Source organism: Castor canadensis, chromosome 8 (genome assembly GCF_047511655.1).
Source record: "Castor canadensis chromosome 8, mCasCan1.hap1v2, whole genome shotgun sequence".
NCBI classification, from domain to species: domain Eukaryota; kingdom Metazoa; phylum Chordata; class Mammalia; order Rodentia; family Castoridae; genus Castor; species Castor canadensis.
The window spans coordinates 118,726,269-118,752,663 of NC_133393.1; the positions used below are offsets into that span (position 1 = coordinate 118,726,269).

The 26,395-nt window shown below is 37.6% G+C and overlaps 1 protein-coding gene across 5 annotated transcripts in view; it reads left to right on the forward strand.

Annotated features, from left to right (window-relative positions):
* The window catches only part of Syt1 (synaptotagmin 1), a 515,891-nt gene extending 494,543 nt beyond the window's left edge, over window positions 1-21,348 (forward strand). For all 5 annotated transcript variants that reach the window (XM_074083998.1, XM_074083997.1, XM_074083996.1 and 2 more), the window contains 2 exons: window positions 14,298-14,431; window positions 18,294-21,348. In XM_074083998.1, the coding sequence (XP_073940099.1) occupies window positions 14,298-14,431; window positions 18,294-18,500 (341 nt within the window). In that variant the 3' untranslated portion in view covers window positions 18,501-21,348. The remainder of the gene's footprint in view (window positions 1-14,297; window positions 14,432-18,293) is intronic.
* Window positions 21,349-26,395: the final 5,047 nt, after the last annotated feature.

Genomic DNA, 26,395 nt, shown 5'->3' on the forward strand with positions numbered 1-26,395 from the left:
TGAACAAGTCATTTCACAAGAAAACACAGTCTTAGGTTATCCTACTACCACAAAAATATATGAGTTGATTTTAACTCAATTTTTCAGGAATTTATGCTTTCTGCTCCAACCAAATTACAAATTCTTTGAAGAACAAACTGAATTCTATAGTTTCCTGTATGCTCTCATTCACTTGAGTGTCTACAAGTTGCTCTATAGGTATTTATACTTCACTGATTCAATGCAGTCATTTAGCAAATATTTTCTCGATCCCTGTCATGTACCAGTCTCCGGATCAAGCATGGAAATGGAGGGTTGAACATTTCTCTGACTGAAAAATAAATGCCAGGCACATAATAGGCACAAGTGAATGAGTGAGAGAGTAAGTGAGTGATTCTGCACTACAGAATTAAAGGAAAAATATCAAGAACAATGGAATAACCATTTAAGCTATCTCAAACCAAAAGTTGTCATGGTGAAAAAGATGTTGGCTTGGCAGAATGTCTGTAGTTCATAAGACTAGCCCTAGCATAGTTTCCTTCAGGCCATCTCTGTAGAGTGATTCTGGAGTCTTGCAAAAAATAAAACTACTTCATAGGAGCTAAATGTTCTATATAAGGAATCTGACTAACACCCCTACTCTCACTTCTTAGGAACAGAGCATCTTATGTAATGTCAGTTCCTAAAAAATCAGTGTATACAATAAAATTATTGTAGTTTTTACTGAGATTTGAAATACTGATGTGTGGTGATTGACTTTAATCACAAATTTGCTTCATAAGAAGCAGTAAAATCACCACAGAATTATATTACTCCGTGTCATTTTTCTACATGCAGTATAATATTGAAGCTATAGTTTATTTTTATGTTCTCCTAATACTATAAGGAAACTAGATTACCAAGGTAGAGGTTGATCTCTCCTGCAAAGCTACTTATCTTTTTGACATGCAGAGTGCTAGCTGATTTCAGAGTTATACAGCTTTATGAAAGAGAACTATATTCAGCCATCAAAGAACCAAATGAAATATCTCTCTGCAAGGGTAAAGGAAATAAGCATTCAAATTAAAAAAAAACTTAATGACAAAGCAACAAAGGTGTATAAAATTTGTGTTTTTTTAGAACAAGACATATATTATTCATACTGTAAAATCTCAAACCAAAGGTGGGATTATCAATAATATTATGGATCTTAAAAAATCACTTCTCTTTTTCTAATGGGAAAACAAAGGTGCATTGCTCATCCTCTTCCAAATCTACAGAGTCAGTAATGTCATTTAAGGACAGGAAGGGGGAAGCAAAGGAAAAGCAAGTCCCCTGAATAACAAATATGTTTTCCTAAAGCTGAAAAGCACTTAGGTATTTCTAAGAATACTTAGATGCTAGTACCACACACACTAGATTTACCCAGACTCTTGACAAGTTCTAGAAGCAATTCAAAATGAGGAAATGGAAAGTCCTTCACTCTTTCTACAGGCATTTCCAAATCTCTTCCTCAATATCCCCAGAGCATTTCCATTCATGAATTCCTAATGCTTACATGGAAGAATATTTAGAAGATATGTTGATATTTTGGAGCAAGTATATAGAAGGAAAAGGGAATTAATGAGAATAAAATTGATTCTGGTTACACCATTCCAAGAGCTGGTTGAGCCTGTGGTAAACTTGTTGAAAAGCATGGGTCCTGTTTTTGGTAGATGACATGTGAGAAGCACCTCTATCCTCAATTGTTTTCATTTTGTACTCATGCTGAGTTGCCTGGAAACTGTCTTTAGAAATGGCATCCACCTTTCATATCACATGCATTAAAAAAATCCTAGCAATGTTACCATGTTGCTTTCCAAAAAGAATATCTCACTAGTGACCTTTTCCCACAGAGGGAAAAATAATCCAGCCAAATTTGCTATTTGTAATTTTGTTTGCTTTACTAAATCATTTGACTTGTTTTTGTTTTTGTTAGTCAGTTCATACAAACAAATCCTTGGTCATCCCACCAAACTTTTTTTTTTTTTGAAAGTGTAGTCACTCCGAAAGTATCAAACATAATTACTATTGTTCCTACTTTCATGTATTTGCCCTTCCTAAAAGATTTCCCCAAGGACAGAAGAAATCAGCTTGAATTATAGATAAAAAATTTCTCCTAAAAACCTGAAAAAAGTTCAGATTACACAAACATAACATACTCCTTCCTCTCCTAAGTGTGGAGCTGAAACCCACACACTACTATCTTACTTGCTCACAAACCTGTCCATCTGTGAAATCTTTCTTTGCTACCTCCTTGTCCTCCAGTTTTTGTATATACATTTCCACATTTTCAGCCAAGATACTTGCAGTCATTCAAAAACCATTAGGCAATGTTAGAAACGATGGTTGGAATTCAGTGGGTTCTGCCACCACCACCACAAAAATGACTTTGTTTAATCCATAATAGCATTTTGCATTTATGTTTTTTGTCTTTTCAAAGCATTCTGCTACCAATAATGAACCAAGTCAGCCTTTGCTGTTTTATGATCTGTCTCATTAAAAAGGTGCTGATTTTCTCCATGGTAGTCACATATATGATGTTATTTTCTCTTCTAGCAAACATTGCTCTTAACTAATGTAAATTCATTTTTAAATTGTGTGCTCACATAGAAAATTTTCCCCAAATATACTTTTAATGCTGCACCCTTGCTATAGCATAACAGGGAGCAGTTTAATCTATATAGACATTTTAAAACTATAAAGACACATAAACTCTTTAATGTAGTCTTCTCTAAGTACTTATAAATTATTTCTAAAGATCTCCTCAAGTAAATATGTTGAAACCACCAATGATAGAAATAGAAATTGTTATTCTGGGAACCCGATTACTATTTAATTATTTTGTACTGTTAAATGATTGACTTACTGATGAAATCAGGCTTATTCAATAAGTACATTAAGAAGAAAAAAAAAACCGCACTTGTCAAAAAAACTCTGAATTCTAAATCTACCATGTTTTAACTGTGCTGTCTCGGCTACTACTTGACCACTTCATACAAGTACTTGATGGTTTATTCCTAGGAATTTAATTGAATGCACAAAGGAAATATCTCTTGGCAAATAAATATATGCACATTTCCAAGTTTAGGCAGAGATGGGATCCTAGAGACAGTAGTTGAAAATGTAAACATTGATTGTCTGCACCCATCTTACATCCCTCTTCTTTTCCTAAGAAGCTTCTGTTTCCTGTTGAGAAACCACCCTAATTACTCTCTTAGCCTTGACCTTTGAATAGAGTTGATCCTGCCCCCAACTCCAAAAGTAAGTCGGACTGGCTCTCTTAATTAATTTGAGGATGGACATATAACTCAGGTCTAAACCAACCTAGCTGATCCCATTTCTTTAACACAGGGCTTAATGCAGAGCAAGCATTTCATCTGTTAGTGTAATCAAAGCAAACTTGGGACTTTCCCTGGGAATACTTTGTATAGACTCATTTTTCCTTTGATAGTACTGTGTGATGATATGAGACCTGTAGCTGGTGCAGTTATTTGCATTCCAAAGAGGAGTTTGAGGATGACTCCATAAAAAAGAGAACAGAGACACAGGCAAACCTGTGACTCTGTGTATGTTATGAAATTTGTATTAGATAGGAAACAAATTGAACTGCTGTAATAGAAACCCCTATTACAGACACTCAAAAGCACAGAATTTCTTTTAAAATTCTTTTATCTTTCTCATGTGCACAAGTAGGTGAGTGGCCAAGACAGGTAGGCAATTTGGGGCTGTGAAGTTATCTCGGGATCTTCTTATCTTGTTCTTCTGTCCCCCTAGACTATTGTCTTCATCTTGCAAGGCAAATTCTTCCACAATGCTACCATCACACCCATTTTTCACTTACAAGTAAAAAGAAAGGAAGAGTGGAGAGCAAGAGTTGAGTTTAAGGGAGGGTTTATAGATCTCAGCTCTATTGACATATAGGGCATCTCCATTCTTTTTGGTTGTAATCTATCCTATACATTGTAGGATGTTTAGCAGAATCCATAGCCTGCCTCTTCTTTATGTGATGACAATTAGAACAATCTCTAGACATTCCCACATCTCCTCCTACTCCCCCACCTTGCCAATGAGAACCACTGTTTGAAGGATATACTGTAGCGGTTATCCCTATCACTTCCACTTACATCTGAGATACTAAGTCATATAGAATCTAGGAGACATATTTCTGGCTGGATAAATTGGCTCCCACATAAAACTTCAAGGGTTCTATTACTAAAAGAATAGAGGGGAAGGATTTTAAGAGACATTCATAGTCTGTGCTACTCAGGCCCACTTGTGGACTTTTCCATCTCATAAGCCAATAAGTAAGCTTTATAATTAACACCATTTTGAAATGCTTTGTCAGTCACTTGAAGTACAGAGCCCAATTATCACTTTCTTCATCCAACACCAACACTATACATTGAAATTCAGTGAACATTATTCAAAGGAAAAAGGGAGAACGGAATAATACCTGAAGTTACTCAGAAGCTGGGCCCTGTTCAGAAGGGATTTAGCAAAACAGCTGAAATGAGTGTATTTCTTATCAAGAGAAGTTTTTGCTGAAATGGAAAGGCCATGGTCACCAGGGTTGCCAGTTACTGTGGTAGTTAAGAAAGAAGACAGTACCATTATGCAAAATTGTCAAAATGAAAGCAGCAGTCATCTTGCATTATCTGGCTTTGAACTACTACTTTCTACTTCTCATTGTAAATACAAAAACCCTTTAGTGACTCTTTTATATCTCATACAAAAGGATCATTGCTTACAGCCAGCTGTATGGCAATTATATTTCTATGAAGTTAACATAATTTGACATTAGAACTGCCTAAGGGAAGAAGAGGATGACAATATTCTGGGGTATAAAAGTAAAGTATAGAATAGTAATGGAGGAAATTCCCATTTTACAAATAAAAGGCCTTCCTAAAGTTCATTTTGAAGCTCCTAGTTCTGAATTCAAAAACGTTGTTTTCCCATAGGAATATTGTTTTTGTTATTATGAGTACCACATAAGCCTTCTAATACCAGAAAAGCAAGATAGTAAAAGAGAAAATGCTGCAGGGCAAAGAAAGATTTTTCTGAAGGTTCTGATTAAGAAAATAATCAGTACAATCTTCAGGGAAGAGGTGACTTTTAAGCTAAACATGAGATTGGGAAAGAAAGAGAGGGCATTTCAGGCTAAAGGACAGCCAGCTCAAAGACATACAGCATTTAAAATTCTCTGTGAGGAACAATGAGTATCTACCATGAGGAAAGCATATGGTTTGGGGAAACAAAACAAACAAGTTAGGATGGGGCTGTGAGTAACACACTGGAGTTTGGATACAAAGCCACTAAAGATGTTTAATGGAGAGGATGGTGTTAATAAATATATTTTAACAATTATATGAAGAATGTTTTGAAACTGAGGGCACAGTTCTAAGAAAGATTGTATTTCTGATGTTGAGAGGTAGCAATGGGCTAAAAAGAATTAACCAAAGGAAAACATGAAGGGAAGTTGCTAAACATGTGTGAGAGGCAGAGAAATCCAAGATGACCCCACATTTTCTAACACTTTGGTCTGGTAAGCTGGGATCATAGCAGAAAAACAGGCTTGAAGGGAAGAGAATGAGCACAGTGGTTTCTGTATGAAGGATAAGGGAAGAGTTGAGGTGACCTAGTACTACAGATATGGGCTGCACTTGTGTTTCTACAAAGCTTCCCATTTGGTCCATGTAACTGAAAAAAAAAATTGTACTTAGCTTCAGTTTTCCTCCACTTTTATTTTATATGCTTTTGGGGGAGATAGGTCCACATGTTGAAAGGTTGCCAGTGATATCAGTGCTGGTAATGTCTTTGCACTCCAGTGCCAGATTCTATGGACAAAACCTTTGTTATCAGTGGTATCAATAACTTGGGAAGAATAAGGGTGCATTATTGAATGTCTGAGAAAAGGAATGCAGAGAGAAAACTCCTACTAAATGTGTTAAAATAACATCATATAAATTCACAAAGTAAAATGCTTCCTTTAGAGCTTTAGGGCAGAAGAAAGGGAAAGAGAAAAATAAAGGAGTATTAGGTCATGATGCTCAGAATAAAAAGAGATGTACAAGGGAGTGTTCTCAAGAATTATCTGGAAGAGAAAGAACTGGTGTGTCTCTTGATCCTTACTCCCAACTATTTCCATCATCTCCAAAGACAGTCATCAAACCAGGTAAGCCTTTGCCCAGCATGGTGGGGTGGTAGAGAACAGCAAAGGAATAGTGGTAAATGTGTGTCATCAATCTCCTTACTCCCTGACCAAAAGGGGACAGAAAACTTAGTATATACAGACTATATCAGGTAGAAGTGAGTGGGATAGAATTCAATGCCTGAGGACTAGGTGGATAATGTGGAAATGATAATTCATTTCACTTAGAGCTAAATAGTGAAGCCTTGGGGCTAGGTCCATGTGCTAGAAATTAGTTATTAGAAGGAGCCCTTCAGAAAGGAGACTCCTACATTAATATGGGAAAGATATATGAGAAGTCTTTCACTCAAAATTGTTCAATATAGACACAATGAACAAAAATAATGGCACCAGACCACAGGCTGCCCACCCCATGACTTCTATTTAGAAGGGACTGCTTAACTGGCAGAGCTGCACAATTGCCTTTTCATCTTCAACATTGCTCATAGGGTAGAGCTGACCACATAACCATAAATCTTGTCAAACAAGATTTTGATCAAGAGTTCTCAATCCTTGGAAATAGCTAGTGAGACCAAAATATTCATCTGCTCACCATCCTGGAATCCTCTGCTGCTCTCCTACGTGGCAGAATCAATGTTCCAAGTCTCCACTATCTTGTTGCCAAAGTATAATAAATGATTTGGCAAATCATATCACTGTAGCTTAACACAGTGATTCCTGTCCCTCACTCAGCATAGGAAACAGTGGAATAAAAGAAAGGGAAGGAAGAAGGGAGAGAGTGAGGAATTTTATAACTAAGTAGAAATCAGAGAGAAAAAACAGCTCATAAACTTTTCTCACAGCAGGAAAGAGTTAACAGGCATACTAAGAGGAAGTAGCTATGACTGCTCCCCAACAATAGGTATGACCCCACCCCTGACAATACAACAAATCTCAAAGCCAAGGGATTCCTTTTCTCCATCTCTTCATTTTTAGCAGCATAAGGAAAGTAGATACCTCATACATATTATGCCCAAGTGTGTCAACATTAGCTGGCTTCAGAATCTGGAAAGAAAGCTCAATAAATCACAGTTTTGATTCCCACTACCCAAGAGCCTTGGTAATAAGATTCTACTTGTAACTCTCAGTTTAACTTTTCAGCAATGTGGAATTTGATATGTTGACTTCTTGAAGAGTGGATGAAAACTATACAGGATGTTGAATTAGTTTCCATCTTACACTTCAAGACCAACACATAAGGCAGTAATAAAATAAATTTTCTCTTTGTCTTTTTATCTCATACATGATTAAATTTTTCGTAAGTGAACCCATTGCTTAGAGTAGATATATTCCTTTCCAGAATGAATTGACATGAAGAGAGCTTGCCAGACTTCTGCAGCAAATGAGACTTTTTCTTTCTTGGTAAGGGTGGGTACCAAGTCAGCAAATTGAGTAGGAGGAGGGGCTGGTTAACAATGCTGCCTTAGCTTTTTACCACTTGCACAAAACTATCACAACAATTAATAATTTTATGTGCCAGCTTCTCTTCAAAGCATTTTCTATGTGCTAACTCAATTTAATCTTCACAATTCCATGAGTTAGCTGTTATTATCATTCTTACTTTACAATGGAAAGAATGATGGCCCCAAAAGGTTAGATAACTCCAGGACCACACAGTTAGTGAGATGCAAAGCCAATATCTAAGTTAGTCTGGCTGTAGCATCTGCACTTGTAAACACTATACCACACATCTCCCCAGCACACCACAAGGGACAGCAGGTATGGAGACAGAAGACCTGGATTTGAGTTCTTGGAAAAAAATCAGCTTTTCTGAGGCTCAGATTCCTCACTGGGCTTGTTGTAAGAATAAAGGAGGTGATGTACATTAAGTGTTTGTGTGTGTATGTTTGTGTGTGCATGCGCACATGTACATAACCTATAAAATATCCTACAAATAAAAGGGAGCATTATTATTTTAAACATTATAAAAATCATTCTGAGCTTACAATTCAATTTTAGTAATTTTATCAATATATGATTATTACCTTCAGATGGCATATTCTGTGTTCTTCTTTCTTCAATTAAAAAGATAAATTTTTTAAGGTTTTTTTCTTTGAATATCAGAATAATCATTTCACAAGAATGGAAAAAATAGCAATTTTTTCCAGAAGGTCATTTTCATGCCTATTAAAACTTGACTCTCATCCTCACACCTTGCTAGATAAACAATAGAGTCTTCTCATCAAATTTGATTGCTTCATAGTTTTCTGTTGCTGCTGTGACAAACCATCACAAATTTAGTAGCTTAAAACAACACATTTTTTTTTTTTACAGTTCTACAGGTGAGAAAAATCTGACACATTCGGCCAGATAGGAAGAAGTTACAACTTGGTAACTATAGTTAATAACAAAGTATTCTATTACTGAAAATTGCTAAGAGAGTAGTTAGGAGTTCTCACCACAAAAAAAAAATGTAAATAAGATAATCTCTATGTTCATTAGCCAATTTAGCCATTCAACAGTATCTATATATTTTATTTTTTTTTCAAGGTTATATGTTTATTTATTTATTTGTATTCATTTATTCACATATGCATACATTGTTTGGGCCATTTCTTCCCACTACCCTCCATCCCCCTTTTCTCTCCCCCTCCCCACCTTGCTTCCAGGCAGAACCTGTTCTGCCTTTTTCTCCAATTTTGTTGAAGAGAAGACATAAGCATAATAAGAAAGACAAAGTGTTTTTGCTAGTTAAGGATCACTATACAGAGAGATTCCTAGTATTGCTTCCATGTACAAATGTGTTACAACTCAAGTACATTCATCTCTAACTGACCTTTTCACTAATTCCTGATCCCCTTCTCATATTGACCTCTGTCACTTTAAGGTTTCTGTATTAGTTCCTCTGCAGTGGGGACATCAAATACTTTCATGTTTTGGGTTTCTTACCTATCCCCATACCTCCTGTATGTACTCTCCCCTTATCATGTGACCCAAGTCCAACCACATTGCTGTATTTGCCCTAGATCTAAAGTCCGCATATGAGGGAGAACATACAATTTTTGGTCTTCTGAGCCTGGCTAACCTCTCTCAGAATAATATTCTCCAGTTCTATCCATTTACTGGTGAATGATAAGATTTTATTCTTCTTCATGACTGAGTAAAATTCCACTGTGTATAAATAAATACACGTTTTCTTAATCCATTAGTCAGTAGTGGGACATCTTGGCTATTTCCATAACTTGGCTATTATGAATAGCACTGCAATAAACATGGGTGTGTAGGTGCCTCTGGAGTAACCTGTGTCACATTCCTTTGGATATATCCCCAGGAGTGGGATTGCTGGATCATATGGCAGTTCTATGTTTAGATGTTTAAGAAGCCTCCAAATTTTTTTCCAGAGTAGTTGCACTAGTTTGCATTACCACCAGCAGTGTACGAGGGTTCCTTTTTCCCCACATCCTCGCCAACACCTGTTGTTAGTGGTGTTTTTGATGATGGCTATTCTAACAGGGGTGAGGTAGAATCTTAGTGTGGTTTTGATTTGCATTTCTTTTATGGCTAGAGATAGCATTTTTTTCATGTGTTTTTTGGCCATTTGAATTTCTTCTTTTGAGAAAGTTCTGTTTAGTTCAATTGCCCATTTCTTTATTGTTCATTGATTTTGGGAGAGTTTAGTTTTTTGAGTTCCCTGTATATTCTGGTTATCAGTTCTTTGTCTGGTGTATAGCTGGCAAATATTTTCTCCCACTCTATAACATTTCAAAACACCATACTAAATATAATAATATATGCAATTTCTATTTGTCAATTTAAAAATTAATTTTTAAATGATTTTTTTAAAAGAAATCTGACACAAGTCTCACTGAGCTAAAATCAAGGTGTTAGCAGGGCTGCAGTCCTTTCTGGAGGCTCCAGGAAATAATCATTTCTTTGTTTTTCTTTCTATGGGCCACCCATACTTGGCTTGTGGCCTCTTCCTCTCTCTTCAAAGCTAGGAAAGTACAAGTCCTTGGCCCTTCTTCTATTATCACATCTCTTTCTGACTATAGACAGGAAAGGTTCTCTGTTTTAAGCACTAATGTGAGTAGAAGAGGCCCTCCTTGATACTCTAGGATGCTCTCATCTCAACCTCCTTACCCTTCTTATATTTGTAAATACTTCTTTGCCATATAACTTATTCATAGGTTTTAAGAATTAAAATGTGACCTCTTTGGAAAAACTCTTATTCTACCTACCATAATTGTGAAAGCTGAGAACAAAAACCCAGTCTGGCATATTAAAAAGGTTTGTCAACATATAAATTTGAGGGTGATCTCATTATAGTGTGCTAAAAGACCTCCATTTCAGAACATCTATTATGACAGAAAGGAGATGAAGTCCAGCTAATCTGATTTCAAAGGAAAGCCTGACAACAGTGGATGAAAGGTAGCAGTGACACACAGTTAATAAAACCAAATGATCCAAGACAAGGCCATTTGTTTTATTGGGAATGAAGAAACCTCCTGCTGATCCACTTTACCATTTTTACATAAAGTTACAATCATCCTTAGAAACTAGACATCAGAAAAAAGATCTTTCTTCCTATCAAAGTTCAAAAATTAGGCTGCTATTTTTTAAGGATAAATAAAAGAAGTGAAGAATCCCAAGCCTTGTACCTATTTTGATGGCAATGGGGATTATCCAAATGTTGCTTAAGAAGAGCTGTCATTGCCTGGTGCAGGTGGCTCACATCTGTAATCCTAGCTACTCAGGAGGCAGAGATTAGGAGGATCATTTGCCCAGGCAAATAGTTCGTGAGACTCTATCTCAAAAATACCCATCACAAAAAGAGCTGGTGGAGTGGTTCAAGATAAAGGCCCTGAGTTCAAGCCCCAGTAATGCAAAAAAAAAAAAAAAAAAAAAAGAGCTGTCAGTATTTGAGGGAGGAAGATTTCCATGAGTGCTTGCTTTTGGAAACAAAAGAAGAATCCACAAGCCACAGAGACAAAGAGTGCCTGAGGATAGTAGGGAAATTTTGTAAGTTGCATATTTCCCTGTGATGTTTACATGTTTCCAAAAACCTAAGGGATATTTAGATGCCATGTATGGTGTCCAGCAACTGTTCTCAGGAAAAACAACTTTGGTGAGTCACATGACAGACTACTTTTATCATCATTTTTACAAAATTATGTCTTATACAATCATCAGGACTTCTAAGCCACCAACAAGCTATGAAGGAGCTTGTTTTATCAAACAGCCCCTAAAACAGAAAAAAAAATTAAGTATACAAAGGCCTACTTTACAGGAAAAATGATCGTTGTCCTAAAAAAAAAAAAAATCTGTGTGTTCTCAAAGCATAGATGTAATTCATAGTTAGATGGGTAGATTTCCATTTAGAGGACTCACCAGTAGTTAGGAAGACAGGAGTGCAGTGTAAACCTCAAAAAAAGTTAATAATGAGCTGAGCAAGGGGTTAGGAACTTCTGCAAAGCTACCAGAATTCAAGATGACTTTAGTGCAATGAATGAACCAGAGGACACTTAGAAATGAAGCCAGTCAAAGAACAGATAAAAATGAGAAGTCTGGAAAAAATGGGCAAGCAGTCTAAGACTTCAGGTGACTGGCTAAAAAGATGATAACCTTGATTGGAATTTGCATTGAAATAAAAAAAAAGCTATACCTATCTAAATAAACTGGGTTTGGGGCAATGGGAAGAAGACAGGACTGAAAGTTAGGAGACCTAGATTATGAGGCCCTAAAAAGCGCACTTAGTCATTCAATAAAAGTTGAATATGGAGTTGGGGATGTAGCTTGTAGTGCAGTACAGTGCATGCTTAGCATGCATGAGATTCCGTGTTCAATCCCAGTATCTTAAAATATTCATTTTTTCACTTTTTTCATTGTTGGGCTGGGTGGGGGTACATTGTGGCATTTACAAAAGTTCTTACAATATATCAAATACATCACAGCTGAATTCACCCCTCCACCATTCTCCTTTATCCTGTCTCCCCCATTCCTAGAATAGTTTCAACAGGTATCATTTTTTCATTTACATACATGTGTACACAGTGTTTGCACTATGTTCACTCTCCCCTGCCTGTTCCCCCTCCTTTTACCTCCTCCCACTGGTACCAACACCCCCAGACCTGTTCTGCCCTGCTGTTCTCTGATTTTGTGAAAGAAAAAATAATGATATTTTTGTTTGTTTAAGACACAGGCAGTATCCTTGTGACATTTCCATGTATATATGTATTATAACCCGAATTGGTTCATCTTCTCTATTTTTCTTCCACTAGCCCCTTAAAATATTTAATATGCACCAGCTACTACTTTAGCAAATTCAGATAGTGAATATGGCAGACAAAGTTTCTTCCTTAAAGGAGTTAGGCTCTACCTAGGGATTGTAAAAACAACCTTGTTTTAAATCTGCAGTTTTCTAAAAACACATGGGCACTAGATTGTAATATTTCTCCCAACTTGTCATGAGAAGAGGAGAGAAAATTTGGAAGGTTTAACAGTAGTTATTTTGGATGACTTTAATTTTTTTCTTTTTGCTTATCATTGCCTTCTGGTATTTTTTGTACAATGAACATGCATTACATACAAAATGGAAAAATGCTTAAGAAAAGCAGTGGAGAGATTTTCCTTTCAGTCCTGGGTATTGGTTCCTAGTGACCTGAAGGTATGTCATCCATCCATTAGTAATGGGAGCTGCCTCCCCGTGCACTGATTTGCTTGTTACTTTACTTTTGCCTAATGAGGCTTTAGGGAAAACGCTCAAACACTCTTTCTGCCCTCTTTCTCAATACCTCTGTTTTGTTCTGGTCTCTTTTTTCCTTGAAAACTTGAAAGAAATTCATTGAGCTCTTTGCTTCCTAGGAGTGTTTGGGTCTGTCTGTCTCTCTTTCTCTCTCTCTCTGTCTCTGTCTCTCTCTCTCCCTCTCTCTCACTCGCTCGCTCTTTCTCTGTCTCCCTCTCTCTCTCTCTCTCTCTCTCTCACACACACACACACACACACACACACACACACACACACACACACCTATCCCACACACAGTCACCTCCTTCTCTTGCTTTAGCCTTCACATCTCAGCTCATATGTTCCCTCCATAGAGAGGAATTACCTGAGCCATTTAACTATTTCATCCCTACCTTACTGCTCACTATACCATCCCTGCTGTTCTCCGTCAAATCTCTACACTGTTCTTCTCTTCCACAGCAGTTTTGTCAACTTCTAATTTCATGTGTACATCTTTTCTTTGCAAGTTTATTGTCTGTTTCCTCACAAATCTGAAGGTCCGTTGTTCATTGTGGCACTCCTCAGGCCTGACAGTGCCCCCCACACCGTAGGTACCTGATTGATACTGGTTGAGTCAGTGAATAAATGAATGAATGAAATAGCTCCTGCATGGTCTCTCTGTGGAGTTTTATTCCTGTGCATTGGTGTATTGTGGACAAACCCTCTGCCAGCTCACAAAAACCAATTGTTAAATTTTCAGGGACTTTACAAGCCAGTTGTTAAACTGCTTGTGGGTTGAAATCAGCCATGGCAAGCAGACGTACACCACAGAAATCTGCAAATACTACATGTCAAGACATTTTCTTTTTTTCCAAAGAGCTGGTTTACCAACACATCACTGCTTTCATCTCCAAAATCAAACTGGAAACATTCCGACAGCATGGCAAAAAAACATGCCCCACAAGTTATTTAAAATCTTTCAATAAACGTGCACTGGTGGTTCACGCCTGTAATCTTGGCTACTCAGGAGACAGAGATCAGGAGGACTGCGGTTCAAAGCCAGCCCAGGCAAATAGTTCTCAAGACCCTATCTCAAAAAACCCTTCACAAAAAAAAAGAACGACTGGTAGAGTGGCTCAAGGTGTAGGTCCTGAGTTCAAACCCCAGTACCACAAAAAAAAAAGTGCTTGAAAGTAAAAAAATGTATATATTGAATACATGGTTTATAATTATTTTTCTGATGGAAATACTTGTTCTTTTATTGTGTTGTTTTATTGAGAGAGGGTCTCATTATGTAGCCCAGACTGGCCTGGAACCCATGGTCCTCTTGTCTCTACCTCCTCAAGCATGCACCACCAGGTCCAGCCATACTTGGTCCTTTTATAAGCTAAAGCACTGACCTAAAATATGTGTCTTTGATCTCCTAAAGATTTTGTTTCTGTTTTTCAGATCCATATGTGAAGATTCATCTGATGCAGAATGGCAAGAGACTGAAGAAGAAGAAGACGACAATTAAAAAGAATACACTTAACCCCTACTACAATGAGTCGTTCAGCTTTGAAGTTCCTTTTGAGCAAATCCAGGTAATGTCAGACATAAATTTCTCCTCCCGTGCAATTTCGTTCCTTTAGACTATATAAATTACACTCATATCCTTTGGAAGTTATCAGTGTCCATATCTTCATCAGAACTGCTATCCTGTTCCAGCATGTTGGGTGCTTGAGCTACATCAACAGAGATATAATACAATATACAGCACGGAATGTGCTGGCTTCAGCAAAAAACAGCTGGTCTTCTGTTGAGCAGGAATAAGGTAGAAAATAGAAACTCAAAGGAAAACTTTGTTAAATCAAAAAGTTCATCTATGAAGTTAAGCCAAGAAAAAAATGGACTTTCCCTGTTTACCTCCAGGCCATAATAAGTAATTCTTCTTATATGTTTAACACAAAAGTAGAGAAAAGAGAAAAATTTGGGATTGACACTAAACATGCAGCATCTTGAATTAATGATAGAAAAATTAGGTTAAGTTGTATTCCCAATTGTTTAAATTCAGCTTCCTATGTCTGACTTGGAATGGAGGGGTATTTTTGTAACAAAGGAACCTTAATTTCTTAAACAATAATAATAGTAGGAAGTATCCTACCAAAAGGTCTGTAGCAGATATATTCAAAATAAGATGTGCTACATAGTCATAATGATAAAATGTGATCTTATTTAGGGATTTTTAAAATATCTGAATTATCTCACCCCATCTCTATACTTAGACTATCAGAATTCAAAGTTCACATTCAATAATTATGGACTATGTCTTGCTAGTCTTTAATGGGTGTCAGGGAGTCAAATTGCATAAAGAAGCACTATTTTTACATTTTATTAAGTAATTGAAGTCAATCTATCTAGTGATACAAAAGTTTGCTTATAACTTAAAAAAGAAACGAAGAATAGACATAAAAACTGGGACATGGAAACTTCTAAAGGTCTATAATAATATTTTTCATTTACTTGTAATCTATTCCTAGGATATATTATCTTAGAATGAATCATGCTTTTATTCCATGAAGAAAACTAACAGAATAGCTTGGTTTATTCTATATAATGTGCCAAGTTCCAAGTAATGTTCTTTACACACATAATCTTATTTAATCCTCATAACAACTTTGAGAGATGTGCCATTATTATCCAAATTTTATACATAAGCAAGTTAAGGCTTAGAATTCTCTCACAGTGTAAAAACAGGAATAATACAGAATTTAGGTGGACATAGGTTATGAATATAAAAGCACTTGGAGCAGTCTAGCATATAGCAACACTCAGCAAATGCTTCCTATCATTGTTATTCACAATGTTAATGTCATCTCCTTTTCAAATTAACATTTTATTATGAAATGAATCTAACACTGGGATTAAATGTATAAATCAGTGTTGTCCAATAGACTTATCTGTGGTTATGGAAATGTTTTATCATCCACGCTTGTCCAATAGAGTAGCCACCAGTGGCTAAAGAACACCTCAGTCACTAGAGTAACTAAGAAGCATTATTGAGTTTTAACTTATTTAGAATTAAATTTAGACGGCTACCTGTGCTTAGTTGCAGCTTTATTATATAGGGCAATTTTAAATGACCTAAAATAACCAGTAGCCCCCACCATCCTCACCTTTGTGGTTTTCATATAAGCTTCTCACATACCTTCTCACATCACAGCAAGTCATGCATATTTACTTTCAACAGTACCTATATAAATAAATGACATCACGAAGGTCACTCGTTCTCTGCCCTTAGTCACTTGTTCTGTCACCTGAACCTGTGAACACTTTGCTTTGGACACCTTGGCAAACCCCCGAGACATCAGTGTTCTCCAGCAATTTATTTCACAATACTTGTTCAGCGAACTTTTTGAGTTTTAGTACCTTATTCCTACAGAAGCTAACACCTCCTGACATTTTACTTTTTAATTCCACAAAACAGTGCACTGAAATGAAAAATCCTATTGTAAACTTCTTGCTTTGAGCTATAATTCTATACGCATAAAAAATAAATGCCAACTACTTCAGAAAATACAAATACATTGAAAGTGAAGCACATTAAAAGTGAACAAAATCTGGATATCTGAGCAGCACTTTAGAGGAGAAGAGAACCTGAGTCAGACGCAGTGCACATTAGGCTCAGAACAGTGAGCACCCATCTGACTGCACCCCTCCTTCTCTGCTCCTCATGCCAATTTGTTTTGTTTTTTCTTTTTTTCCCCCAGAATCCTGCTCTCCTATCTTTTGCACTTCCCTAGAGAAAATAATTGAATATTTTGTGTGCTAAAAGAGGGATTTGGGTTTCCTTTATCCTGAGGTTATACAGATATACTGTCTGTCTTCTTTCTCTATCCCTCTGAAATATATTACGAAAGAAGGAAAATACACTGACTTGCTGAGTCTTGTGAAAATGGTACCTCCACCACCGCCACTCCCCCAAATACAGAAATAAACTACATACACAACTAGAAAATTAATCCAAGAATAATTTGTCTTGAGTACCACTAATCAATTTGTTCTTAAGTAGGACAATCAAACCTTACTTCAAATTCAGAAAACCCCAATTACCTCTGTGCATAATGTTCCTCCCCCATTCCCTGCCATATGATTACATCCTAATGAACTTGCTTGGGACAATTTCTGAGAATCAAGGCATCAAATTCCATCTTGTCTTGGGTTCCATACAATATCCAGTGGCTAGGTATTTTTCTTAACACTGGCAGCACTCCAAGGCTGCACAATGAAGACTGTCTCCTTTATTGCCAGCATGCTGCAATTTACACTCTAAATTCCACATTCAGAAGTGATTGTTTTCTCTGTTCAGAAGCTGCACATCAGTGACATCTCTCAGGACATTGGTACAAAAATTCAGTCTGGCCTCAAACTGTTAAATGTTACTTTACTTTAAACTCTTCTTTTATCTTTACACTGTTTCTAGATTGGACCGTCTCATATTCTGACTAAGTAAATTCATTACTTAGGAAGCAGATCTGAAATGTGCTTTCAAAAATTGTGGGTTTTTTCTATACCATAATAATATGGGTTTGTTTTCAATCAGTCCAGAAAAGTCAACTATTAAATGTTCTTTACAATCTGATGAAGTCACTGAGGTAAATCTTGTGTGGCCTAAAAGATTTTATTCATTTGATGACAATGGCAGATACACAGTAGTGACTTAATAAATGCTCACTGAGAGAATCTAAGATTGAGAAAACACATCTAAAAACTAAATAGAGGTACTTTTTAAAGAATTTCACTATATTGTCACATTTTATGCTCACAGTCATCATATGATTAGGTGAAATTCTATATTAGTTTTATGTAAAATGCTGGCCAGTCCTGCTTGAAATTATTGTACATGATTATTTGGGGAGTTTTAACAACAACAACAAAAAAAGAATGACCTGAGTATCAATGGTGGATGTCTCACTGATGATAAGACAAGATGAAACAATGTATTTAGAAATTAACACAATTTGCCACCAGCAGCATGGCATGGTGGTTTATGACACAGACTCTGGAAACTAACTCACTTATTCTTTATGCAATCTCAGGTTGTATAACTTCTCTGAGCTTCAGGAATCCTTATCGATAACATGGCAATGCTGATAGGATCTATTGTGAGAAACAACTGAGTTCATATATAAAGACTTAGAAGAATGTAAAATAGATAATAAAAATTAACATTTAAGTGTTGAGATGATGATGACAATAATGATGGTGATGATGATGGTGGTGGTGGCAGTGGTGATGTGGAAAAATAAAGACGGGACTCAAGTTTTCACACTCAAGTCATTTTCAGCCGCATCCTGGTGGTTGGGGACTAATTCTTCTTCCAATTCCTTAAATGCCAAGGAAGCTTTTAATAAGGCTTTATCTGTCAAACTAGATGATTCACATTCATTTTGTGTCCTCTTTCAGAAAGTGCAAGTAGTGGTAACTGTTTTGGACTATGACAAGATTGGCAAGAATGATGCCATCGGCAAAGTCTTTGTGGGCTACAACAGCACCGGTGCGGAGCTGCGACACTGGTCAGACATGCTGGCTAACCCCAGGCGACCCATTGCCCAGTGGCACACCCTACAGGTAGAGGAGGAAGTTGATGCCATGCTGGCCGTCAAGAAGTAGAGGGAAGAAGAAGCCTTTCTGCATTTGCCCAATAGTGCTCTTTAGCCAGTATCTGTAAATACCTCAGTAATATGGGTCCTTTCATTCTCCAACCATGCATTCCTAAACAATTCAGTGGTACTTCAAATCTTGTTTTATTTTGCACAAATTTAAGTGTAGAGAGCCCCTGCGCCCTTCATCATGCCACTGCCCTCCAAATCAACTCTTCTTTTAAGCAATATGATGTGTAGATAGAGCATGACTGAAATTATTTATTGTATCACACTGTTGTATATACCAGTATGCTAAAGATTTATTTCTAGTTTGTGTATTTGTATGTTGTAAGCGTTTCCTAATCTGTGTATATCTAGATGTTTTTAATAAGATGTTCTATTTTAAACTATGTAAATTGACTGAGATATAGGAGAGCTGATAATATATTATATGGTAAATATAGTATCGTCTGCATTCCAGCAAAAATATCAACTTGTAAGGCACTAGTACAGTTAAACTGACATCTTAAAGGACAACTTAAGCCTGAGCTTTCTACTGAATCATTTGAGTACCAAGATATGCTTATACCACACATTTGGTGGGTGAATCCAATTTTGTAGAATTACTTCACAGGCAAAATAACACGATCTGGGCAGCATCCAGGCTGTCATCAAGGAAGTATACCCACAAACCAGAAAAGCACCTGTCTGTACACATCTACAAAGCTAAAATCCCAGCTCCACTCTTACACTTGAGGAAGCAGCTGAACAGGAGTCACTGAATTCATGCTACTGTATATGGAATAACAATTCTAGGTGTTCTGTGTGCGTACATGAGTGTGAGTGTGTGTGTGTGTGTATGTGTGTGCATTTGTTTGGGGATAGGGTGGGGGAGGAGAAACTGAGAGGAGAAGTTAGCAGTTTGGGAATATTGCCTGACTATTTAAAAAAGAAAACAATAGCTCTCCGTTATCACATTTATACAAAATGTGCATCCTGTGAATTCTGGTCCAGATTTCACATCTATAATGATTCCAAAAGGTTTGCACATTAGACTTTGTAACAAAATATTTTATTATACAAAACCAGATTAGAAGGAATGCAGAATATTTTTAACACAGCGATCTGTGCTTATTACACAAAATTACTTTGTGGTTAACAGACAGTATTGTAATCCCATCAAAAGATGAAAAAAAAAAAAAGAGAACAATTAGCCATAGCTCTGAATGCACTTCAATTAAGCCAAAACAGACAGCTAGGGATCTTTTTATATGCTCTTTTTACTTAACTAAGTTTTAATTTGTCCTTTAAACAAAGGTGAAACAAAACCAAGAACAAGTTCTAGAAAACTGAAGCAACCTCTTATGTACACTAGATGCTTGATTTAGGAGGAGTTTTTAAATGTTTTCAATGTTATTATGTAGTAAATGGCACTATTCTGAAGCTACTAGTCATTCCGTAAGAGTCTTAAAGGACTGCTCTGTGTAACACTGTGACTGCCGTGTGTGCTTAGACACGTAGTTTCCTCAGTGGATAGCACTCAACTTACTCCGTAGTGATATTGTAACAATACTGCCATTCCCTTTTACTGCACTGCCCAACGTGTGTGTAGCACAAACAATTCTCATTTACAAAGGACCAATTCAGAACTGAAAAGCTATGCATAGCACAAGAAAGATACATAGAATGGGGTGAAACACACAGCATTTTGTCAAGCACTGTGCACTGTTCCATATTTGTCCCCACTATGGTAAACAACACTTCCTGGAAGGACAGCCTGTCATCTCACATTGCTTCTAGTGTTTTCTCCCATTCACTTCTGTGACCCATTTTAACTTCTAGGCCACAGAGACTAGTGATGTTCTGAATGAGAGTTTATCTTCACACAGTCCAAAATGATGAAGGAAAACTAAGCACTGGCCTCATGATCTGTCTTAGGACATCACTCCATGTTTTTGAAAAACCCAAGAGAAAGCAAAAAGGGATGACAGTAGACTTAAACATGGGGTTCGCTGTTTTCCCATAAAACCAGAATCCCTGTCATTATTCTCTCCTTATCAAAGAGAAGCCCTTTCACCTTTCAGCTCCATCATAACAAACTCTTTAAAAATGAAACAGACACAGAGGACAAAAGGAGAATATCACCTTCTTCTGAGATGGCCCACATTTCTTAAAAAACATAGATAATAGGAAATGCAAAACTCCTTATGTAAGAAAATTCAAATGAGACTCTTCCCAATTTAAGGGACCAAACCCTACCAAAGAGAGAAAGCTGACTTTTAAAAAAATTCCTTAAATATCAGAAACTGACATTTAATTTCACTCTCTTTAGCTTCAAGTTGTTCAAATGAAACAACACTTTAAAATAAGCAGGTTCCAGCTGCAGAACAGACATTATTTCCTGCATCAAAATACTACTAACACATTCTCTTGCAACACTGCCAACAAGGGATTGTCATGATAGAATGAGTTAGTACTATGTCATCTCTTACAAGTCGGTGACCGAACCTGCTTTAAGACCAAGACTCATCCTCAGAGAAGCCACATGTACCTTTCTGACAAAGCTGTGTAAAGTATTAGAATCCAATGCCCTAGAAAGATCCTAGTTGCCTTTGTGTATATTTACTGCCTGCTTGAGTGTTTCTATATGTGGGTTTTCTCTGTATCTTGTAGAACGTTGGGGTGTTTTCTTCTGCCATATGGCTCGTGGCCCGCGAGCCAACTCCTTTAGCTGTATTTTACCTTCATTTTTTGATGAGGTGGTTTAAATTTTGTTTCACTTTGTGTAGTGAATACCACAGTAGTTTTCTGATTGTTGTTAAAAATGACTTAACATATTACATGATATTCAATAAAAATGTTTTATTTCCTGTTGATGTTGCTGCCTTCCAACTCCTTTTCTTACCTGACTCTGGTCATAAGTCAAGGACCTGTTTTGACTTTTGGGGACAGTTGAAAGCAGCAGCTAAACAAAAGCTTGTGCTGAATCACATTTGAGTCACATCTGTGACTATAGGAAAGCTGCAGAGAAACAGTGCTCAAAGAGCACCTGGCCATTTCTAATCATGGTCCCTGGGCAGTGTCTTTCCCCACCTGTGCTTCTCCATCCCTGTCTGTGATCAATTCATCAGGCCTACTTTGAGGCTTTCCACTTTGCTTAAAATGTGTCCTCTAAGGACATCCTTAGAGGATTCTACTCCAGAGCCTATATCACACACTTCTCCAGAATGGAACTGAGAACAAGATTATTTTAACTCCATTTTCAGAAGATGGCATGAAGAGTAAATCTAATACCTTTCCAACACTAAATTCAACATTTATAAGGTACCTAGTGTGTACCAGGTTTTTACTGAGCCCAATCTTCATTACTGAGGAAAAAAAAAAAATGTAAGGGCATTGGACCCTGAGAACTTTCACCTTGAGCATGGAGGTGGACAACTTGCAGCTGCTAGAGAATGTTGCCTGCTGACACCTGTGCTCCTCTGTTCTCTACTCATCTCAGTTCATGCACCTCCCCAGGAGCAATCCGTGTTCTATGGTTGATTCAGATGGGAGCTCTAGCTCCACTCCATAGCCCCAAGGGTAGTTGAGAAGGCTTTTGCACCTGCCCTGCAGTTCAAGTTCTCCCTCTATCCAGTTTCCTCACTCATTTGCAAGTGTGGTTCCCCAGAGACTACCCAGAAAAATCCCTCCTTTATGCCGCTGCTCCATCCCAACATCTGCATCCTGGAGGTCCATCCTACAACACAATCTTGGGTCGGGGGAAAGAGTTTTCTAGAGAAAATAATACAAGAGTGCCAAGTACCAAAGGAACTGGTGGCATTACCTGAGGCAAGACTTTTAGAACATGTAACTTGACAAGTTTATCCATGGTAAAACCTTTGATGGCTGGCTCCATTATACTTCCTGCCTGTTAGTCACTGCCAAATAGGACAGGGACCGAACCCAAACTGCTTAGACAATCAGAAGAAAAGCTACTTAATTACTGGACACTGTGAGGTAGTAGGTGGCAAGGGATCCACATGTAAGTTTAGAAAAGGAAACTCAAGGCACACTGGGATTAGGAACAAATAGTCATCAGCATTATAAAGGCAATTGGTTGTCAATGGTGAGGATTTTGTTTCTTAAAAAGCTCTTGAAATTAGGTCCAAAACTATTCAAAGGATCTTTCCTTTCTTCCTTCCTTCCTCCCTCCCTCCCTCCCTCCCTCCCTACCACCTTCTTTCTTTCTTTCTTCCTTTCTTTCTTTCTTTCTTTCTTTCTTATGAATTTAGGAATTAAAATTGTGCTCATGTCTTAATGTTTTCAAAACAGGTACTTATTTAAAATATTTAGTGTATCATTGATTTTCCTGGCACTAAATACGAAGATGAATAGTTGCTTTCAGAAACTTGAAAGGCAGTGCATATATTTAAAATTTTCTTGTAGTAGTGTTCTCAGTCAAAGGAAGAGTGACCAGTCAGTTGATGTAACCCAAGTTTGTGCCTTCAATATTTCTCCTTTTAGGTTTGAACTATGGACTAGGAGCCAAGGAATGGGTGTCTATTATTGTTGTCTTCCCATTTTGTCTTCTCTTTCTTGTTAATATAGGTCTGATTTTTCATGGACCATCTTCCCCCCATGCCTGTGGCTCTGGGTCTAGGGATATGACCTAGATTTTGCAAAGCAAATACTGCATTACCTGGCCACAGTGATTATTTTAAGGACATGCAACCCGAGCATGAAAACCAGGTGTGGGAATTTTGATGGCGTAATTGTGAAAGAATTGCTCTCTGCACATATGCCAAGCTGGAAGAATATAAATTTGGAGGTGCTAGGGTTCATTGGGTGTTGTCACGTGAACACTTTGAAGTTAATAGTGAGGATTGCAGAGTATGTGGAGTATGGATCTGGAGGAACTGGCAGGCAGAGGGAGAGGAAGAGAGAATAAAGACATTGTTTGTGATCCTTGGCCCACCTATTTCTGAATGTAATCACCCATGACTTTCCGTTTAGGTAAACCAATAGTTTCTCTCTCTTCTCCTCTCCTCTCTCCCTGTCTCTCTCACTCTCTTCTCCTCTCCTCTCTCCCTGTCTCTCTTTTTTCCCTTAATCCAGCTTTAGTTGGGATTCTTCCATTTGCAACTCAAGCAATCTGATATACCATAGGTGTCAACACTTCACTGTGCTTCCCCCAGTCCAGAGGAAGTGTGAAGGTGACAGAGATAAAGTGTTCAGAGGAAAAGGAAGTGAGTCCCAACTTGCTCATCAGAAAATGTTTTTTAACCTTGCATGTGCCCTGGTAGAGGCAAGTACATTTTGCACAGGGGAAAGGCTAGGCTGGAAAGATAGTTGTTGTCAAATAAGAAGGATGGCTGTGGGAACTTTGTGGACTTGCGTGGGTTGGGGAGGGTGAGCAAATCAGGATGGCTGAAATGTGGGTTTTAAAATGCAGGTAGCTAACAGATAGCCTCAGAACTTAGATCACAGACATCAGCAGGTTTTCATGGTGTCTTTATTACTGATCTCTTTTGATGGTTCTTCCTGCATAATTATTACTCCATATGCTTTGGAAATGTTCTTTGTACATTTAGTTCTAGGTTATTTCTCATTTTTATTTTCCTGCTTTCTTACCCTTGTATTCCAAAGTCACGGTCTGACTGTTTAACAATAAGAATTTGTGGGAAGCTTAAATCAGTGCTAAACTTCAAAGAATCCCATGCATATGTAAAAAAGACAAGCTGTGGGGAGGGCAGCACTGCAATCATGGGTGGAATTTTCAAATCTGGAAGAAGAAGCTCTCTGAATAAAAAGAATGAGAATGTGATTTCTATGCATCTATTCCATCAGGTAGGGACTGGCGTGGGAGGCTCAGATAGGAACACCTGAACCCTCTCAGGAAGGAACTAAAGTCCCTGAAAATTGTGTGCAGACTGTAAAGGTTTCCTAGTGGCTTGAGGGTTGCTGCTCTTTTCAGTCCTCATCTCCTGCATTCTGTGCTGGACTCTAGACTTGGGGTGGACTCTAGGCCCTTGAGACTGTTTTCCCTGGAATCTATTAGTAGCTGCTGAGTAGGTTCTGCCAATGGGAGGCTCTGGTTGAGGTAGAAAGTAGGAGAAGGGATCTTCTTCCTACTTCTAGCTCTTGTCAGCTTCCCTCTAGCAGTAATGAGCAGAAGACCTGGGGGTATTTTGGCCTTACCAACTCTCCAGTGTGGAGCCCTGCCTTGTATGTGACCTCCCCTTAGCATGACCTGTTTTTTCTAACATTGCTTGTATTTGTATTCCACATATAAAAGAAAGCATGCAGCCTTGGACCTTCTGAACCTGGCTAACTTCACTTAAGATGATGTTCTGGAATTCCTCCCATTTACCTACAAATGACAAAATATCATTCTTCTTTATAGCGGAATAAAATTCCACTGTGTATAAATACCATGTTCATCATTAGTGGAGCATCTTGGCTATTTCCACAGCTTAGCTATTGTGAATAATGCTGCAATAAGCATGGGTGTGCAGATGCCTTTATTGTAACCTGACTTACATTCCTTTGAGTATATCCTTAGGAGTGGAATTGCTGGATCATCTGGCAGTTCTATTTTCAGTTTTTTGAGGAGCCTCCATACTGTTTTCCATAGTGGTTGTACTAATTTATATTCCCACCAGCAGTGCATAAGGGTTCTTTTTCCCACACATCCTTTTGTTATTGTTTGTGTTCTTGATGGTAGCCATTCTAACAGGAGTGAGGTGGAATTTTAATGTGGTTTTTGAATTGCATTTCCTTATTTTTCATGTGCTCTGTAGTCATTTGGACTTCTTTCTTTGAAAAAGCTCATTTCTTCATTGTGTCATTGATTTTTGTGGGGAGGAGTTTAGTCTTTTTGGGTTTGTGTGTGTGTGTGTGTGTGGTACTGGGGCTTGAACTCAGGGCCTTCACCTTGAGTCACCCTACCAGCCCTATTTTTGTGAAGAGTTTTTCAAGATAGGGTCTCACGAACTATTTGCCCAGACTGGCTTTGAACCTTGATCCTCTGATCTCTGCCTCCTGATTATAAGTGTGAGCCACCGGGACCTGGTGGGAGTTCAGTTTTTTGAGCTCCCTGTATATTCTGGTTATCAATCCCTTGTCAGCCTCTTCAATTTAGAAACCATTTCCTCTAAAGTCAGGAACAAGACAAAGGTGTCCACTCGCTTCACTCTTATTCAACATAATCTTGAAATGCCTAACCAGAGCAATAAGACAGAAAGAAGAAATAAAAGGAATACAAATAGGAAAGGAAGAAATAAAACTATCCCTCTTTGCAGGTGATGTGATCTAATACCTAAAAGACCCAAAAAACTCATAGATACCATGAACAGCTTCAGCAGAGTAGCAGGATACAAAATCAACTTATAAAAATCAGTAGCCTTTCTACATACAAATAATGAACAGATTGAGAAAGAATATAGGAAAACAATTCCATTTATAATAGTCTCCTTAAATACCTAGGAATAAACTTAACAAAGAATGTGAATGACCTCTATAAGGAAAACTACAAACCACTGAAGAAAGAAATTGAAGAAGACTACAGAAGATGGGAAGATCTCCCATGCTCATGGATTGGTAAAATCAACATAGTGAAAATGGCTATATTAACAAAAGCAATCCATATGTTCTACACAATTCCCATCAAAATTCTAATGACTTTCATCACAGAGATTGAAAAATTAACCCTATAATTCACTGGGAAGCACAAAAGGCTATGAATAGCCAAGGCAGTACTGAGCAAAAAGAGCAACACTGGAGGTATCACAATACGAGACTTCAAACTATACTACAGAGCCATAGCAATGAAAACAGCATGGTACTGGCACAAAAACAGATATGAAGACCAGTGGAACAGAATAGAAGATCCAGATATTAAATCCACGCAGCTATGCTCCCCTGATTTTTGACAAAGTTGCT